The sequence below is a fragment of the Rhincodon typus genome, chromosome 16 (genome assembly GCF_021869965.1).
Source record: "Rhincodon typus isolate 14 chromosome 16, sRhiTyp1.1, whole genome shotgun sequence".
Taxonomy (NCBI): Eukaryota; Metazoa; Chordata; class Chondrichthyes; order Orectolobiformes; family Rhincodontidae; genus Rhincodon; species Rhincodon typus.
The window spans coordinates 4,197,367-4,216,956 of NC_063347.1; the positions used below are offsets into that span (position 1 = coordinate 4,197,367).

Genomic DNA, 19,590 nt, shown 5'->3' on the forward strand with positions numbered 1-19,590 from the left:
GACCAAAGGGTCTTTTTTCCATGCTGTATGATTCTACGACTCCTAATGGCCACAGGGCAACTAGGGAATGGGTACAAATGTTGCCTCAAATTTGAAAGCCCCATGACTGAGTATCGAAACACACTGTTCGAATGCAGGGTGTGTCAAGGATTGAAATCCCATTGATGACCTGAACCAACATAACTCCCCATTTCCTTACCCAAAACGTAAATTTCATTGTTAAGCACAGCTGTACTGAAACGATATTTAGAGAATTCCATGGGCCCACACTCTGTCCATTTGTCTCTTCCTGGATCATACCGAAACATTCTGTTGCTGAGCCGATCAGGTTCGTCATCGGGAAAATCCGTCTGCACAACAAACAAGAATCAGAGCCACGAGGACGTCAATAAAATCAGGGAGTTATATTTCCAGCAAGGTAGCAGACTAATCAGATTGAGCTCTCATGGAGACTAAAATGCTTGCAAGGACAAGAAATAGAATGGACACTAATTAATGCCAATTAATAATGGTGTTTGTTTGACAGTCTATATCAAGTAGGAAATATAAACACAAGCACAGATTGTTAGAATGATGTGCACAGCTCAAGTACAGCCCCAAATTGGAGGAAAGCAGCCACAAAAACAATAAACACAGGAAGGATACTCCTGGTGACTAAGAGGTCCAGAACCAGGGGTCACAGCTTAAGGATATGGTGTAGGCAATTTAGGTTTGAGACGAGGAGAAATTTCATCACCCAGAGAGTGGGAATTCTCTGTAGCCTCAGAAAGTGGCTAAGGCCAAAACATTGAATGTTTTCTATAAAAAGTCAAGTACAGTTCTTAGGATTACAGGCTGAGATACACAATCTTATTTTTTAAATCAGTAAAGGAATCAAGGGTTATGGGGAAAAGGGGAGCTGAGGATTATCAGATTAGCCATGATTACTTTGAATGGTAGAGCAGACTCAATGAGCTGAATGGTCCTATATCTTCGGGTCTAAAGGGATCAAATGGTACCGGGAAAAAATGGGAACAAGGTATTGAGTTGGATGATCAGCCAGGATCATATTGAATGGTGGCACAGGCTCAATAGGCTGAATGGCCTACTCCTGCTCCTATTTTCTATGTTTCTAAGATGCATATTTTATTATTGATTAGCCATCACATTGTGCTGTCACAGTGTATTGTCCAATTTCCTCAGCTCGTTGGATTCACATTCGTCCAGTACCTGAAGGCCATGCAGCCCAGCCGTGTACAGCACAGAAACAGGCCATGCATCCCAGTTACGTACAGCACAGAAACAGGCCATTCATCCCAGCCAGCCTGTGCTGATCTTTGCACTTCATAAGAGCCTCCAGTTTCATTGAGCTGCATGTCCTCCAGGCCCTTTCCCCCCCGATGCACCATCCAGCCTCCTCTTACAAACATTGATCCAATTCTACTGTTCACAGTGGCACGTTCCATATTTTAGCCACTTCCTGAGTTGTTAAGGTTGCTATTTTTGATCATACTTACGCTCCCCATAACTGGAAAAAGCTTTACTGCATCAAACCGGTTCATAATGTTCAAAATCTTGATCGGGAGCTCAGTGTTCACTCTCTTTCTGAAGACAGGTTAGTCCCAGCTTCTCTATTCAGATGTTTCTCAACTGGCTACCCCTTGCGTGCAAACTTAAGGGATGTCAGTGGGATGTTCGACTGTGGAGCTCCTCACAGCTATTTTGGCCTTTCCCCAGTGCTGACAGCCATCCACCATGCAGAAGGAGATCACTACACAGAGTAAAGCCAGACCGTGGTTGATTTGTCATTTTCTCAGCACTGGAAGTTATCTGCATTAATGCTGCCTTGGCCAAAGTTAGAAACATAAAATCTTGGAGCAGAAATAGGCCATTCGGCCCTTCGAGCCTGCTCTGCCATTCAATATGATCAGGGCTGATTCTCTACCTCAATACCATATTCCTGTTTCCTTCATATACCCTTGATGCTTTTAGTATCTAAACATTTATCTATCTCTTTCTTGAATATATTCAGTGACTTGATCTCCTTAGCCTTCTGTGTGGAGAACTGCACAGGTTAATTATTCCTCTGAGTGAAGAAATCTTTCCTTACCTCAGTCCTAAACGGCCTACCCCATATCCTGACTCTATGATCTCTGGGTCCCAGACTCCTTAGCCAGGGAAAACATTCTCCCTGCATCTAGTCTGTCCCACCTTGTTAGAATTTTATGTGCTTAAATCAGATCCCCTCTCACCGTCTAAACTTTAATGAGTACAGGCCTAGTCTAACCAATCTCTCCTCAAAGGACAGTCCTGCCATCCCTGGTATCAGCCTAGTGAACCTCTGCTGCACTCCCTTTCTGGCAGGTATATCTTTTATTAGGTAGGGAGACCAAAACTGCATGTTAGGGTGGCACGGTGGTTAGCACTGCTGCCTCACAACACCAGGGATCCGGGTTCAATTCCAACCTTGGGCAACTGTCTGTGTGGAGTTTGAACGTTCTCCCTGTGTCTGCGTGGGCTTCCTCCGGGTGCTCTGGTTTCCTCCCACAGTCCAAAGATGTGCAGGCTAGGTGGATTGGCCATGCTAAGTTGCTGCATAGGGGTCTGTGGGTTATAAGGGGATTGGTCTGGGTGGGATGGTCCAAGGGTTGGTGTGGACTTGTTGGGCCGAAGGGCCTGTTTCCACACTGCAGGGATTCTAGGATTCTGTGATAATACCCCAGGTGCAGTCTTACCAAGGTCCTATATACCTGCAGGAAGACATCCTAACTTCTGAACTCTTACAATGAAGGCCAATTTACCATTTGACTTCCTAATTGTTTGTTGCACCTGCCTGTTTACTTTCACTGACTGGCTACAAGAATACCCAGATTCCTTTGTACATCCACACTTCCCAATATACCACCACTTAAATAATACTCTTCCTTTCTATTTGTCAGTACAGAGTGTATAAACTCACACTTATCGATTTTATAATGCAATCAGCATGTGTTTGCCTACTCACAACTTGTCTAAATCACCTTGAAGCCTCCTTGCATCCTCCTCACAACCCCACCCAATTTTGTGTCATCAGCAAACTTGGTAATATTGCATGTGGTTCCCTCACCTAGCTTATTTCTATATGGGAGTGAATATCTAGGGCCCCCGCACTGTGCAGCCACCTTGACAGAGACCCATTTATTTCCACTCTGTTTCTAATCTGTCGACCAATTTTCAATCCTTTCCAATATCCTACCCTCAATCCCATGTGCTTTAAATTTGCCCATTAGCCTCTAATGTGGGGCCTGTTTGGCTGGTTATATCTTCAAAAATCTCCAGATTAGTTAAGCATGATATAATTTACATAACCCATGCTGGTTTTGTCTAATCCCACTAATGTTTTCCAAGTGTTATCAAGTAGAGATTTGGCCATCTGCCCTGGGTGGTCTCTTAACAAGATGGTGGGCTGGAGCTTTCTCTTTCCATGAGATACCGTCAAAACAAAGTTTAGAGATTGGGTTTAATGAATACGTAAATGAGCTTCTGAGGTAGGCCATTGGTGACACTGTGACAGGTGATAGTGTTCTGATAAGAGACTGGACCCTGTACAGCTCGGACCGCATTGCTCTGTAGACTTTAGGGTGGCAAAGTGGTTAGCACTGCTGCCTTACAGCACCAGGGACCTGGGTTTGATTCCAGCCTTGGGCAATTGCCTGTGTGGAGTTTGCACATTCTACCTGTGTCTGTGGGTTTCCTCCCACAGTCCAAAGATGTGCAGGTTAGGGTGGATTGGCCATGCTAAATTGTCCAGGGATGTACAGGTTAGGTGAGTTAGTCATGGGAAATCTGGATGGGATGCTCTTCCAAGAATCATACAGCACAGAAATAAATGCTTTGGTCCAACTTGTCCATGCTGACCAGATATACTATATAAATCTAGTTGCATTTGGCCCATATCCCACTAAACCCTTCCTACTCATATACCCATCCAGATGCCTTTTAAATGTTGTAATTGTACCAATCTCCACCACTTCCTCTGGCAGCTCATTCCATACACGCACCACCCTCTGTGTGAACAAGTTGCCCCTGTGGTCCCTTTTATATCTTTCCCCTCTCACCTTAAACCTATGGCCTCTAGGTTTGGACTGTTTACCCTATCCATGCCTCTCATGATTTTATAAACTTCTATAAGGTCACCCCTCACCCTCCAATGCTCCAGGGAAAATAGCCCCAGCCTATTCAACCTCTCCCAATGGATCAACCCTCCAACCCTGGCAACATCCTCGTAAATCTTTTCTGAACCCTTTCAAGTTTCACAACATCCTTCCAAAGGAGGGAGACCAGAATTGAACACAATACTCCAAAAATGGCCTAACCAATGTCCTGTACAGCCTCAACGTGACCTCCCAACTCCTATACTGAATGCACTGACCAATAAAGGCAAGCGTACCAAACACCTTCTTCACTATCCTGTCCATCTGGGACTCCACTTTCAAGGAACTAGGAACCCCCACTCCAATGGTCTCTTTGTTCAGCAACACTACCCAGGACCTTACCATTATGTGTATAAGTCCTGCCCTGATTTGCCTTTCCTAAGTGCAGCACTTCACACTTATCTAAATTAAACTCCATCTGTCCCTCCTTGGCCCATTGGCCCAACTGATCAAGGTCCTGTTGTATTCTGAGGTAACCTTCTTCACTGTCCACTACACCTCCAATTTTGGTGTTATCTACAAACTTACTAACGATACCTCCTATGTTCACATCCAATTCATTTGTATAAATGACAAAAAGCAGTGGACGCAGCACCGATCCTTGTGGCACACTCCTGGTCACAGGCCTCCAGTCTGAAAAGCAACCTTCCACCACCACCCTCTGTCTTCTACCTTTGAGCCAGTACTGTATCCAAATAGCTAGTTATCCCTGTATTCCGTGTGATCTAACGTTGCTAACCAATTTACCATGTGGAACCTTGTCAAACACCTTAATGAAGCCCATTCAGATCGCATCCACCACTCTGCCCTGATCAATTCTCTTCGTTACTTCTTCAAAAAACTCAAACAAGTTACTGAAGTACTATTTCCCATGCACAAAGCCATGTTGACTATCCCTAATCAGTCCTTGCCTTTCAAAATACAGGTGAATCCTGTCCCTCAGGCTTCCCTTCAACAGCTTGCCCACCACCGATGTCCATCAATAGTTCCCTGGCTTTTCCTTACCACTTTTCTTAAATAATGGCACCACATTAGCCAACCTTCAGTCTTCTGGCACCTCACCCTGCGCCTATCGATGATACAAATATCTCAGCATGAGGCCCAGCAATCTCTTCCCTCGCTTCTCACAAAGTTCTAGGGTACACCTGATCAGGTCCTGGGGATTTATCCACCGTTAAGGCATTCTGCACCTCCTCCTCTGTAATAAGGACATTTTTCAAGATGTCGCTATTTATTTCCCCACGTTCTCTATCTTCCATATCCTTCTCCACAGTAAACACTGATGCAAAATACTTGTTTAGTATTTCCCCCATCTCCTGCAGTTTCACCCATGGGTGGCCTTGCTGAACTTTCAGGTGTCTTTTTCTCTCCTTAGTTACCCTTTTCTCCTTAATGTATTTGCAGAATCCCTTTGGATTCTCCTTAACTCTATTTGCCAAAGCTATTCCATGTCCCCTTTTTGCCCCCCTGATTTCCCTCTTAACTATACTCCTACTGCTCTTATACTCCTCTAGGGATTCACTCGATTCCTGCTGTCTATACCTGAGATATGCTCCCTTCTTTTCTTGACCAAAACCTCAATTTCTCTAGTCATCTACCATTCCCTACACCTACCAGCCTTACCCTTCACCCTAACAGGAACATACTGTTTCTGGATTCTTGTTATCTCATTTTTGAATGCTTCCCATTTCCCAGCTGTCCCTTTACCTGCAAACATCTGCCCCCAATCAACTTTTGAACGTTCTTGCCTAATACCATCAAAATTGGCCTTCCTCCAATATAGAACTTTAACTTTTAGATCCGGTCTATCCTTTTCCATCACTATTTTAAAACTAATAGAATAATGGTCACTGGCCCCAAAGTGCTCCCCCACTGACACCTCAGTCACCTGCTCTGCCTTATTTCCCAAGAGTAGGTGAAGTTTTGCACCTTCTGTAGTAGATCCATCCACATACTGAATCAGAAAATTTTCTTGTGCATACTTAACAAATTCCTCTCCATCCAAGCCCTTAACACTATGGCAGTCCCAGTCTATGTTTGGAAAGTTAATATCCTCCACCATAACCACCCTATGGTTCTCACAGTTAACTGAGATCTCTTTTCAAATATGTTTATCAATTTCTCGATGACTATTGGGGGGTCTACAGTACAATTCCAATAAGGTGATCATCCCTTTTTCATTTTTCAGTTCCACCCAAATAACTTCCCTGGATGTATTCAGTACAGCAGTAATGTTATTGTTAATCAAAAACGCCACTGCCTCTCCTCTCCTGCTCCCCCTTTTATCCTTCCTCTCGCATCTATACCCTGGAACATTAAGCTGCTAGTCCTGTCCATTCTTGAGCCACATCTCTGTAATTGCTATGATATCCCAATCCCAAGTTCCCAACCATGCCCTGAGTTCATCTGCCTTACCTGTAACCCTCATGTACTGAAATAAATGCAGTTTAATTTATCAGTCGACCTTGTTCTCTGGTTTGTTCCTGCCTGCCCTGACTGTTTGACTTACTCCTTTTTCCAAATGTACCAATCTCAGACTGATCTCTTTCCTCACTATCACCCTGGGGTCCCACAGCCCCTACTAGTTTAACTCCTCCCATTCAGATCTAGCAAATCTCCCCACCAGTATATTAAGCCCCTTCCAATTCAGGCGCAATCTATCCTCCTTAAACAGGTCACTTCTACCCCAGAAGAGATTCCAATGATCCAAAAATGTGAATCCTTCTCCCCTGCACCAGCTCCTCAGCCATGCATTCATCTGCTCTACCCTCCTATTCCTACCCCCATTAGCTTGTGGCGCTGGTAGTAATCCAGAAATTACTGCCCTTGAGAACCTCCTTTTTAAATTCCTGCCTAACTTCCTATATTCTCTCCTCAGAATCCCGTCCTTATTTCTTCCAATGTGTACAACAACCTCCTGCTGGTCCCTCTCCCCTTTGAGAATATTCTGCACCCTCTCCGAGATATCCTTGATCCTGGCACCAGGGAGGCAACACACTATTCTGATGTCTTGCTGTCGGTCACAGGAATATCTGTCTGTGCCTCTGAGTAGAGAGTCTCCTATCACAATCGACCGCTTGGAACCTGACATACCCCTCGTTACATTGGAGCCAGTCTCGGTACCAGAAACCTGGCTGTCAGTGCTAAATTCCCCTAAGAGTCCATCACTCTCTACACTTTCCAAAACAGCACACTTGTTTGAGATGGGATAGCCACAGGAGGTTCCTACACTACCTGCCTCCTTCTCCTACCTTTCCTGGCAGTAACCCATTCACTAGCTTTCCTGCTCCTCTGATGCTGCCTGGCCTGCTGTGTTCATCCAGCTCCACACCTTATTATCACCTGACTGTATCTGTTGTTAGCCTCTCTGCTCCTATGATGCTGCTTGGCCTGCTGTGTTCATCCAGCCCTGCACCTTGTTGTCTCGGATTCTCCAGCATCTGCAGTTCCTACTATCTCTGTATCTGTTGTTTTTCTCCTTTCCTACTGCTGCCATCCATCACCCCCCACTCCTTCTCCCATCCACGGCTCCTGTAAGTTGCTCAGTGTCTGGAAATGCCATTCCAACTGATCCATGCGGTCCGATAGGATTCACAACCAAACACACTTCCGGCAGACATAATCATCAGTAACATGGAAACTCTCCTTAATCTCCCGCATCCAACAGGAAGAGCACATCACTCTACTAAAGGCCACCTTTGCACCTTAACAATCTACAGTCCCAGAAAATAGCACAGTCTTACTGCTCTAAAAAAACACTACCCCAGGCTAACTTAGCATCTATGTTTTATATTTTTAAAGTTTAATCAAAAGACAGATCTCAATAAAAACATATAATTAAAAAAAACACATTCTACTCACAACTGTAGATTTACAAAAACAAAACTAGCCGCTTAGCTGCTCCCCTGCTGTGAATCTTCCCACACAGATTTCTCCAAGGTCAGCTGTGAATTTCGCTGTTTATTTTTCTTGGTCGGTGTGAACTCAATGGGCCAAAGGGCCCGTTCCATGCTGTAGGGATTCTATGACTCTATTCTATCAAATAAGGTGAACGCACGCCAAGCATCATTTAATGGTTACAAAGAAATCTGGTCTGACCTTGTATTAAGACCTGATCAACCCACGTTAGAACATGCTCCAAAGCATTCCAAATACCGCAAGGGGTAGGGGGGCCTAAGAATTGTGCCCGGGTAATTGGTTACACCGTTTGCATGCAAAAAGCAGCCAGCAGTACTTGACAAGCAGCTTAACCTGTGGTGTCCATCCTCCCAGGATGTAGATCTGGTTCTGAACTGTGACTGCAGCGTGACATGCCAGGGCTAAAGGCAGTGGAGCCATACTCCTCCATTGGCCTGTCTCCAGGATGCACTTGTCCACACTGTTTGTGATCATGTATCGGCCCTTGAACTTCATCTGGCCTCCGATGAGGTACAAGTTACTGTGGGCGGTTCCCATTGCGTAGAGCTCTCGGAACGGAGCTGAGCTTAGGTTCTCCCAGTGCTGATTCCCTCGAACGTGGTACCTAGGGGTTGACAGGATGACTGGGGAGGGTTACTAACCTGTCAGTTCTACCATGGTGCACTCTGAGACTAGATTACCGTGTGGGTGAGCTCATAGAATCGTACAGTACAGAAAAGGCCCTTCGGCCCATCGAGACTGTACTGCCAAAAATAGCACACTTTGGTAGGAGGATTAAGAATGACTTAGAGCAGACTGGGGTATGGGTGAATGGTTATACAAACATTGGGACGGCATGGGGGCTCAGTGGTTAGCAACGCTGCCTCACAGCACCAGGGGCCCAGGTTCAATTCCAGCCTCAGATCACTGTCTACGTGGAGTTTGCACTTTCTCCCCATATCTGAGTGGGTTTCATCCCACAGCTGACAGGTGTGCAGGCTAGGTGGATTGGCCATGGGAAATGCAGAATTACAGGGAAAGGGTAGGGGAGTGTGTCTGGGTGGGATGCTCTTCGGAGAGTCAGTGTGGACTTGATGGGCCAAATGGTCTGCTTCCAGATAGAGATTCTATGATTCTAAACATTACAAGTTTACTAGGCACAAAACACCAGACTTCATTGTTAAATTCATTCACTGGACATGGGTCTTGCTGGCTAGGTCAGCGTTTATTGCCCAGCCCTATATGCCCAGAGGTCTGGAGTCACATGTAAGCCAGACCAGGTAAGGAGAACAGTTTCCTTCCTGAAGGACATTAGTAAACCAGATGCTTTTCCCCAACAACTGACTATGATTTTATGGCTGAGGGAGCTCGGGCTTTTTTCATTAGAGCGAAGAAGAATGAGCAGGGACTTGATAGAGGTGTTCAAGATGATGAGAGGCATAGATAGAGTGGATAGTCAGAGACTTTTTCCCAGGGCGGAAATGACTATTACGATGGGGCATAATTTTAAGGTGACTGGAGGAAGGTATAGGGGAGATATCAGAGGTAGATTCTTCACACAGAGAGTGGTGGGTTTGTGGAATGCGCTGCCGGCAGTGGTAGTGGAGTCAGATACTTTAGAGACTTTTAAGTGACTCTTGGATCGGCACATGGAGGATAGTAAAATGTAGGGTATGCAGGGTAGTTTGATCTTAGTAGGATAATAGGTCGGCACAACATCATGGGCGGAAGGGCCTGTACTGTGCTGTACTGTTCTATGTTCTACGTCCTTAATTCCATTTGTTTTGTTATTAAATTCAAATTCTACCACCTGCCAAAGCAGGGTTCAAATTCAGCTCCTCAGAACATGATCTGGGTCTCTGGATTAACATTATAATGAGAGTACCAGTAGACCATGACTTCCCTTGCGTTCCTGGAGGAACAGAATTCACAACTAAGAATTATGTTAAACCTTGACAGAATCTTGCTTGGGAACATAGAAAACAGGAGTAGACCTTCGGCCCATTGAGCCCAATCCATTGTTCATTCTGATCATGGCTGATCTCTATCTCAACGTCGTGTTCCCAATCTCTCCCCGTCCCTCTTGATACCTTCGGAGTCCAGAAATCGATCTCTTTCTTCAATATATTGTGACTTGGCCTCCACAGCCTTCTGTGGTAAAGAATTCCACAGGTTCACCACCTTCCAAGTGAGGAAGTTTCTCCTCATCTCAGTCCTAAATGGCCTACCCCATCCCCCTAAAACCATGACATTATGTTCTAGACCTCTGAAATATGGGAAACATCATCCCTGCATCCCAGTCAGAATGTTATATATTTCAATGAGATCACCTCTCTTTCTGAACTCCACTAATTACAGGTGTGGTCAACCCCTACTCAATTTGAGTAAAAGCCTGAACCACTAAAAAGCACAAAGGTGGCTTGCATTTGATAAGGTAAGGCTTGATGTCATCTACTGCTAGACCATATTAGACACAATTCTGGTCTTCATAATTAATTTTAAAAATCTCAGACGCACAGGAGAGAAAAGCTAATACGATTTACAAGTGCAACATGAGATTTGAATACGTGGAAGGTCCAAAGATCATGAAGCAAGGATCCTTTATTCCACTGGCAGCAGGTCATTATAATTATGAAGGAAAGTTAAGTTTAAACAAAAAAGTATTTACATGGATTAGAGATTGAGGAATCCTTTGCCTTTTTGCTCCTTCTTCCCATGTGGCCTCCTACCCCAAAGAAAGCCTTTTGTTGACAGTTCCAGCTGTCCTCCCTCACTGTTGCCATCTACTGAAGGCTCTGTTGTGCTAAGATGATCTCAGATTGGAGAAGCTACAGGAAACTTGAGAAGCCTTTCAGGCTGGGGTTCTTTTCAAGAAAAGAGCTTTGCAAAATCCTGACAAGGTTTGACATCTGGCTGTAATTTTATTGGATTGAACCAGTGCCAGCTGACAGTGAGATCATGACAGTGATAAGTTGAGAAGGGTCCCGACCCGGAACATCAGCTTTCCTGCTCCTCTGATGCTGCCTGGCCTGCTGTGCTCCTCCAGCTCCACACTGTGTTGTCTCTGATTCCAGCATCGGCAGTTCTTACTATCTCTGAGTGAGATCATGACAACTGTTTTACTGATGGTGGCCGTTTGAAAGGTGCTGCTGGTTCAGGAAGGGAGCGTGTTGTGTCAAGGTTCCAAAGGGAGTTCAAAACTGAACTTGCAGGGGGTGTCGTTCCCATGTATCTCCTACCCTTGTCTTTCTAGATGAAAACGGTCGAGGATTTAGAAGATGCTGTCTAAGAATCTTTGGTGAATTTCTGCAGTGCATCCTGTAGTTAGTATGCACTGCTATTCCTGAGTGTCGGTGGTGGAGGGAGTGGATGTTTGTGAATGAGGTGCCAATCAAGTGGGCTGTATTGTCTTGGATGGTGTCGAGCTTCTTGAGTGTTGTTGGGGCTGCACTCATCCAGGCAAGTGGGGAGTATTCCATCACACTCCTGACTTGTGATTTGTAGATGGTGGACGGACTTTGGGGAGTCAGGAGGTGAGTTACTTGCTGCAGTATTCCCAGCTTCTGACTTGCTCTTGTAGCCACAGTGTTTATAAGGTAAATCCAATTCTGTTTTTGATCTATGGGGGTAAACCCAGGATGTTGATAATGGGGGATTCAGTGATAGTGACACCATTGAATGTGGAGGGGCAAAGGTTAGATTCTCTCTCACTGGTGATAGTCATTGTCTGACATTTGTGTGGCATGAATGTAACTGGTCACTTGTCAGCCCAAGCCTGAATATTGTCCAGATCTTGTTACATTTGAACATGGAGTATCTGAGGAGTTGCAAATGATGCTGAACATTGTGCAATCATCAGTGAACGTCCCCACCTCTGACCTTATGATGCAGGGAAGGTCATTGATGGTTGAAGATGGTTGGGCCTAAGACTCTAGCCTTTAGAGGGAGTAGTTGCTTTTGGACCAGATCTCTATGGTCCTCGTATTCCTGCCTGACGGAATGTCATTGTATTAGCTACTGTCCTGGAATAAACCTTCTTGTTAGCTAAGAACAGAGCCAATCCTGTAGAGACACTATGGTGCTGAATGCTCTACCACTAATCATTAGATAGTAAAGTCACCAGGGGTCTGCTCTCCATCTTTAGAGAGGAACAACTGGTGATGGTTTAACCTGAGGGTCACCACACCTCAGGTGAGGGAAACTCGTTGAAAAGGTGGGACTTTCAGCCAATACAGGAATTGGTAACGTCATGGTAACCTCAGCCAATAAGTTGTGGTACCACTCTACATTGCAATCCAGTCCCCTAACCATGCCAAACAACACCATGACAATCGTTACACAGATCCAATACAAAGCAAAGATGAAGGAGGAGAAGTGGCATTGAACAACCTTGGACCGCACGCACGCACACACACACACACAAAATAAGGCGCCTGGTGTGGTCGTCTGGGAACATACCACAAGTCCTGATGCTGAGAGAAGAGAACGAGAAGCACAACAAAAGGGAAAGGGGCTAGAAGCAGTCCAAAGATTAGATGGAAGACATCCTGACAGCCTTAGGCATCTTGTGTGGACATCAAAAAGCATAGTAATGTACACAGCAAAAGATCATTAGAGGATATTTAGCCCTGTATGAGATGTCATATGTCTTGAAAGGGAAAGAATCATATTCCATGAGTCAGAAGGAAATTTTTTGCATGTTGTTAAGTAAATATTTATCTGTTGCAAAAAGGATTTAATTGTAAGATGTAGCATAGCATTACTTGTGTCAGTTATAGCTCAGTTGGCAGCCCACTTGCCTCTAAATCAGATGAGTGTGGGTTCCAGTCTCAATCCAGGATTTAAGCACAAAAATCCAGGCTGATACCTCTCGAGCCAGTATTGAGGGAGGGCTGAGGAGCTGCTGGCTCTTGGTTGAGACATCAAACCTTAACCCTGACTGCTCTCCCAAGTGTAGGCAAAAGATCCCACATGATGTTATTCTGAAGAAGAGTTGTTTCTGATATTTATCCTTCAATTAACAGATTATCTCGTCATTAACACATTGCTGGGAACTTGCCGTGCCCAAATTGGCTGCAAAACGCTGCATTTCTACAATACAACGGGGTGACTACATTTCAAAAAGAGGCTGAATGGTTAACAATCCCATTTCTGATCCCCCTCAGGGGACTAAGGACCTTCCCCAGAGGGCTCAAGCATGTCATCATATGACCCTCCCAGTGCAGTACTGAGGGAATGCTGCACTGCTGGAGGAACTATCTTTCAATGAGATGTTAAGCCAAGAGTCGCTTTGTTGTCTGAGATTAACACAAAAGTTCCCATGAAAGCATTTACAAGACAAGCCAGGAAACTTTCCTGGCCAATACTTGCCCCTCACATATCAAATGATGTTCTTATTATTCCACTTCTTTTGAGGGAAATTGTTCATAGAATATGGGTGTGACTGGTCACGTCACTATTTTTACCCATCGCTAATCGTAAGGAATGAAAGAGGAATGAAGAAGTTGGGACTGTTCTCCTTGGAAAGTTTAGGAACAGATTCAATCACAGTTTTCAAAACCATGAGGTGTCTAGATAGAATGGACAGCGAGAGATTGTTCCTACTCTTGGAGGAATCAAGACTCAGAGGGCACAGGTTTAAAGTAATTTGTGATGTGGAGATGCCAGTGTTGGACTGGGATGGACCCAAAGTCAGAAATCACTCGACACCAGGTTATAGTCCAACAGGTTTACCTGAAATCACAAGCTTTCAGAGCGCTGCTCCTTATTGGGAATAGAACCAATGACAATATGAGGAAAATGTTTTTGTGTAGCGAGTGATTAGGGTTTGGAATGTCTTGTTGCAAGCAAGGTCAGTTGAGGCTTTTGAAATGGATTGGATCATTTTCTGAACAGGAAGAATTTGCAGGGCTACAGGGATAAAGGAGGGGAGTGGCCCTTGGTGAATTGCTGTTTTGGAGAACCAGCATCGGCTCAATGGTCCAAATGGTATCTCCAGGGCTGGAACCAATTGATGATTCACTTTGATGAATTGATGATTCTCAATCAAATAGTTAACTAGAATTCATGTAGCACAGAAACAATTGGCTTCATGACAGTATTTCTGTACCACAACCTCCTCACAGCCAATCACATCAAACCACATCAACACATCCGTCGATTCCTTTCTCCCTAAAATTCTTATCTCAGCTTCTCCTTAATAAATACATCTACACTATTCACTCAACCACTATGTGGTTGCGAGTTTCACATTCAAAACACACTCAGGGTAAAGTTTCTTGTGAATTCCTTCTTGGATATATTCGAGGCTTTTGCTCTGAAAGGACTGTTGTTGGAGGATCTCGTAGATACCAGCCAATTTGACACATCACACAGACTTCGGTCGAAAATTGAGGATTCTCCACTGGGTCCTTTTAGTTTTAGTAATTATCTCAAAGTGTGTAACTTTATTTCCTCTTTATTCATTCATTAGGGCATTGTGTACAGTTTTGGTCTCCTAATCTCAGGAAAAGTTTTATTGCCATAGAGAGAATGCAATGAAGGCTCACCCAAACTTGTTCCTGGAATAGTGGGACTTTCCGATGAAAAGAGATTGGACAAACTGGGCCTGCATTCTCTCCAGCTTCAAAGAATGAGAGGTGATGGTGTTGAAACTGACAAAATAATTCAAAGGGATAGACAGGGGAGAAGCAGGTAAGATGGATCTCTTAGTTGGGGAGCCCAGAACCATGGGAGTATAACTTAATAATAAGGAGGATGCCATTTAGGAATGAGATGAGAACTGTTTTTCCTTAGAGGGCTGTGAATCTTTGGAGTTCTGTAATTCTGAGGACTGCAGAAACTCAGACTTTGAGCACATATAAAGTAAAGATTGATGGATTTCTGAATATCAATGGCATGAAGGGTTATGGATATAATGCGGGGACCGGCACCGAATTGTTCAATCAACCATGATCATATTAAGATTTGATGGGCTGAATGGCCTACTTTTATTACTATTTTCGCATGATCAATAAGTGAAATCCAACCAAAGTAGGTGAACTCATAATAGATAAAGGAACCGAACCTGGCATCATCTTGGACCACATGGCTGCGTGTTTCCTGTATCTTGGAAAGAAAGTACCACTCTAGCAGCTTCCAAAAACAGAAGTGCCATAATACTCCCAAATATTATTCAGTTAAAAAGTTATTCCATTTCCATAAAGGAATCCTTTTTAAAAGACATTTTAAACACAATAGCAACATTCAAGAAGCACCTGGACAAATACACGAATAGGAAGGGAATAGAGGGATATGGATCCTGTAAGTGAAGACAGTTTCAGTATGGAAGGGCAAAATGCATTGGCACAGGGTTGGAGGGCCAAAGGGCTTGTTCCTGTGCTGTATTGTTCTTTGTTCTTAATGAACCAAGATTATATTCAGCATTCATAAAACCTCCTTGTTTTTCAATTCTAGGCTTCCGTGAACCACAGTGGCCTTTCGGGGTTAATTCCAGAAGACTTGTTAAGCTTGTTGCTGCTTTCAAAAGACTTGCAAATCTGAAAAGCTAGATTTTGGTGTTCTCATGCTGAAGTGGGTAGTGTCCCTGCCTCCAAGCAAGAATCTCCGCCTTCAAGTCTCACTCCAACACTTGGCCAAGGGAGGTGTATTCACGATGCAATCAAATTGGTTGATTATCAACCTGCAAAACCCTTGTGACACTCCAATGGCAGGCTAAGAGTGGGAAAGATCCCTGGACAACCAGGTGATGAGAAGATATTGGAGCCTTGACCATCACTAACCATAACTCTACGCTACAATGTGCAGGTCAAAATGCATGTTACCACAATAATCTATACTCAGTGAACTGTATCACACAGAACTCTATTGCCCTTGACCTCTGGTTATATAAATCTATTCCATAAAATTCATCATAATTCAGGACCTTTTGATACTGCCATAGATAAATCGCAGAAAGATGCATACAGGAAATGCCTGGAGATGTGTTGGAGGCAGGTTAAACTGAGGCATTCAAAAGGGACATTGGATGGTTATTTGGATAGTAATGATGTGCAGGGAGATGGAGAAAAGGCACTGGGTAATAGACTAGAGCAATGGGCTGAATGGCCTTTTTCAGCGCTGTAACATTTCTGTGATTGTAAAGAGATCTCAGATTGACACAGAGGTGAACAGTCTTGTCAGGTTGGCATTGAGTTAAGGAATAATAGGTGAATCTTTGTCCATCTTCTAACTTGTGAGGTTCTTTAAGCCAGAGTCAGCTTCTTGCTGACTTTGTGGTGTCTACCCACCGTGTCCCTCGCCCAGGAGAAAAGGTGCCCCGAAAGTACCTACCTCACTATCTCCACATTCTTTGCCTTTTGCCTCGATAGTTTATTCACTCCTGCTTCACCAGCCAAAATAATATCATTATTTTCAGTCACAATTCCAGTGCAGACATATCCCAAAGCTTCACCGCAACTCGGTGACACAATATAGTAACATTTCTTTGTAGTGGGTGCATAACAAAAGCTGGCTTCAGTATAACTCTTGTGCCTTGACTTTATTCCTTGGCCGTTGTTACCAATGCAGAGAAGGAGTTCGGTATTCTCCATCCCATAACGTAGACTGAGAGATGGATGTTGCTGGGCCTTATGGATGGTCTCTATAGCAACCTGAATCATGTTGTAGCATTCCCCGTCACTAAGGAGGATGGTGTTCCTTTTAAGAGTCTCCCTCAGGAAGGTAGGACTGATGAGCTCCAGTCTTACCTGCTTCATGAGTTCCACAAGGTGGACTGCCCGGGAGTTACGGTCGTGGTTCACCCAACGAACAACGAGATCCAAAATGCTCTCCTCACGTGAGATGTTGAGATCATCAGAGCAGATCAAAGGTAGCAACTGATGTCCTTCTATCTCCAGCACCTCGTCCTGCAAACAGACCTCTGCAAAGTGCCGGTGAAGGTACTTACTCGCTGGATCAGCTAGGTCTTCTGCTCCTAGCTGCTTGGCAAAGTAATAAATCCCGAGACAGTTTGACACATCCATGTGATCCATCATGTACTTCTGGCAAGCCATGAAGACACCTTCCATTTGGAGGAAGTAAGCCATGGTGGCCACTCCCTGGACATTGGAGTTGGTGAGATGCAGTTCTGAGTTGTACATGTAGTTCAGGATTGTAGCCACACCCTCTGACTGTGCGTCATGTAACACCACCTCCCTCTGACTGCATTCCGCCAGGCCGCAGGTGAACATTGCACGGAAATAGGGGCTGAATGCAGCCAATAGCAGCCGATGGCAAGGGAATTGACATCCTTCAGCCAAGAGCACGACATCAGTCAACTCATCTGCATCCTTCATTTTGTTAATCTGGCAAAGCAAATTCAAGCTGTGCTTGACCCGAGCACTGTCCTCACGATCCATGACTGTCTTCAGCTACCATCCACTGAAAAGAAAATATCAAAAGGTTTGGTTTTCGTCAAAGTTCCCATCACCGTCACTTGACCAGAATGAGTTTGTCCCCTGCGGTCGCTCAAGTTCCACAGCCCATCATAACAGTTAGCCATTGTCTCTCAGTTGTTAGGCAAAACGAATCAACCGGAATTTCCCATCACCATTCGCACAGTTTAATCTCATCGCAGAAACAGAGAGTATGCAGAGTTGTCTTTGTCTGATTAGCACAATGGGGACAAACGGAGTTTTGTTGGGGCCTCCACTTTTTGCAGTTTACACCAATGACCTGGATGCAGGGAGCTAAGGCATTGTGGCTACACTTGCAAATAGTACCAAGATAGGCAGGAAATTACGTTATAAAGAACTCGTAAGGAAATTGCAGATGATTATTACAGATGAACAGATGAGCAAAAATCTGGCGGTTGGAATATATGGCGGTGGGAAACTATGAAGTCACTCACTTTAGCAGGAGGAATGAAAAAGAAGGGTTGAAATTAAACAGAGGATGACTGTGGAGCTCCAAGATGCAGAGGGATTTAGTGTTTCAGTTCATGAGTCACTAATGTTGTGAGGTTGGGTACAGTACTTGTGGATTGGAAGGCAGGACATTAGAGTTTGTTTGTAAAATATGGGGTGGGAGGCGGGAAGAGTGTGTGGTCCCTTTAAAAGATGATGTGTTTTTCTAGGCCTGGAGATTTACAAAAAAATGTCTGTGAGCAGCACCAGGCACAGGGGGTCCCTGAAATTGAAACATTTATATCAAAAGGCTGTATGGTTAGTAATCCAGGCAACAGTCTTGTTTTATTAATAAGGCAACCAGTTTGAATATCAGCCAATTAATTTAAACTAGGCATTTACAGACTAGAAACCAATTAAATTTAAATCTGATGGTTTTGACAACCTAGGACCAATCCTATTGTAAGAAATTGATGGGTCATCAAGGGCATAAAAGAAGAGTGTGTTTGAAAATCGGTGTGAGAGGAACCGCCATCGTTTAGCGCTAACAACCAGCAAATCTAAAGAGAAAATCACTGGCTCTCATGGAATTCTCTAAGCTCTCAGAGGAACCATCATCTGATTAAAGGTATAGTGGCATTCTTAGCTAATATTCCTGACAGAAGAATTTGATGGAGAAAGGCGGTCCTGACTGAAGAACAGCGGAGAAGGCACAGAACATTCCAGAAGACTTATCCTGGCTGTAATTTTGAGAGACTAAGTTTTAAGTTTTTGTTTGTCAATTTGGTTTATATAAGTGGGAGTTATATTTATTGGAACAGCATACCATTAGAACTTTGTTTTATTTGGGAATAGTTAATATTTGAGAGGGAATTGTTCATAAAGTCCTTGTCCTGACAGTGTTTGATGGAGGCAGTGTAGAGAGAGCTTTATTCTATATCAAGCCCTGTACTGTCCCTGCCCTGAGAGTGTTTGATAGGGACAGTGTAAAACATAGAAACAAAGAAACATAGAAAATAGGTGCAGAAATAGGCCATTCAGCCCTTCAGGCCTGCACCACCATTCAGTAAGATCATGGCCGATCATGCAATCTCAGTATTTGACTCCCGTTTTCTCTCCATACCCCTTGATCCCTTTAGCTGCAAGGGCCACGTCCAGCTCCCCCTTGAAAATATCTAATGAACTGGCCCCAACAGCTTCCTGTGGGAGAGAATTCCACCGGTTCACAACTCTCTGAGTGAAGGAATTCTTCTTCATCTCAGACCTGAATGGCTTACCCCTTATTCTTAGACTGTGACCCCTAGTTCTAGACTTCCCCAACATTGCGAACATTCTTCCCGAATCTAGCCTGTCTAGTCCCATCAGGATTTTATATGTTTCTATGAGATTCCCCCCTCATTATTCTAAATTCCATCGAATACAAGCCCAGTCGATCCAGTCTTTCCTCATGTGTCAGTCCTGCCAGCCTGGGAATCAGTCTGGTGAACCTTCACTGGACTCTCTCATTAGCAAGGATGTCCTTCTTCAGACTAGGAGACCAAAACTGTACACAATACTCAAGGATAGTAGGAACTGCAGATGCTGGAGAATCTGAGATAACAAGGTGTAGAGCTGGATGAACACAGCAGGCCAAGCAG

General features: G+C 44.2%; 1 protein-coding gene across 1 annotated transcript in view; it reads right to left on the reverse strand.

Moving 5' to 3' along the window:
• Positions 1-17,467, reverse strand: part of kbtbd12 (kelch repeat and BTB (POZ) domain containing 12) — a 37,823-nt gene extending 20,356 nt beyond the window's left edge. Inside the window, exons 1-3 of the mRNA XM_020512987.2 lie at positions 16,401-17,467; positions 8,424-8,694; positions 200-350 (exon numbers count right to left, since the gene is read on the reverse strand). Coding sequence (XP_020368576.2) covers positions 200-350; positions 8,424-8,694; positions 16,401-17,467 — 1,489 coding nt within the window. The remainder of the gene's footprint in view (positions 1-199; positions 351-8,423; positions 8,695-16,400) is intronic.
• Between the last annotated feature and the right edge of the window lie 2,123 nt (positions 17,468-19,590).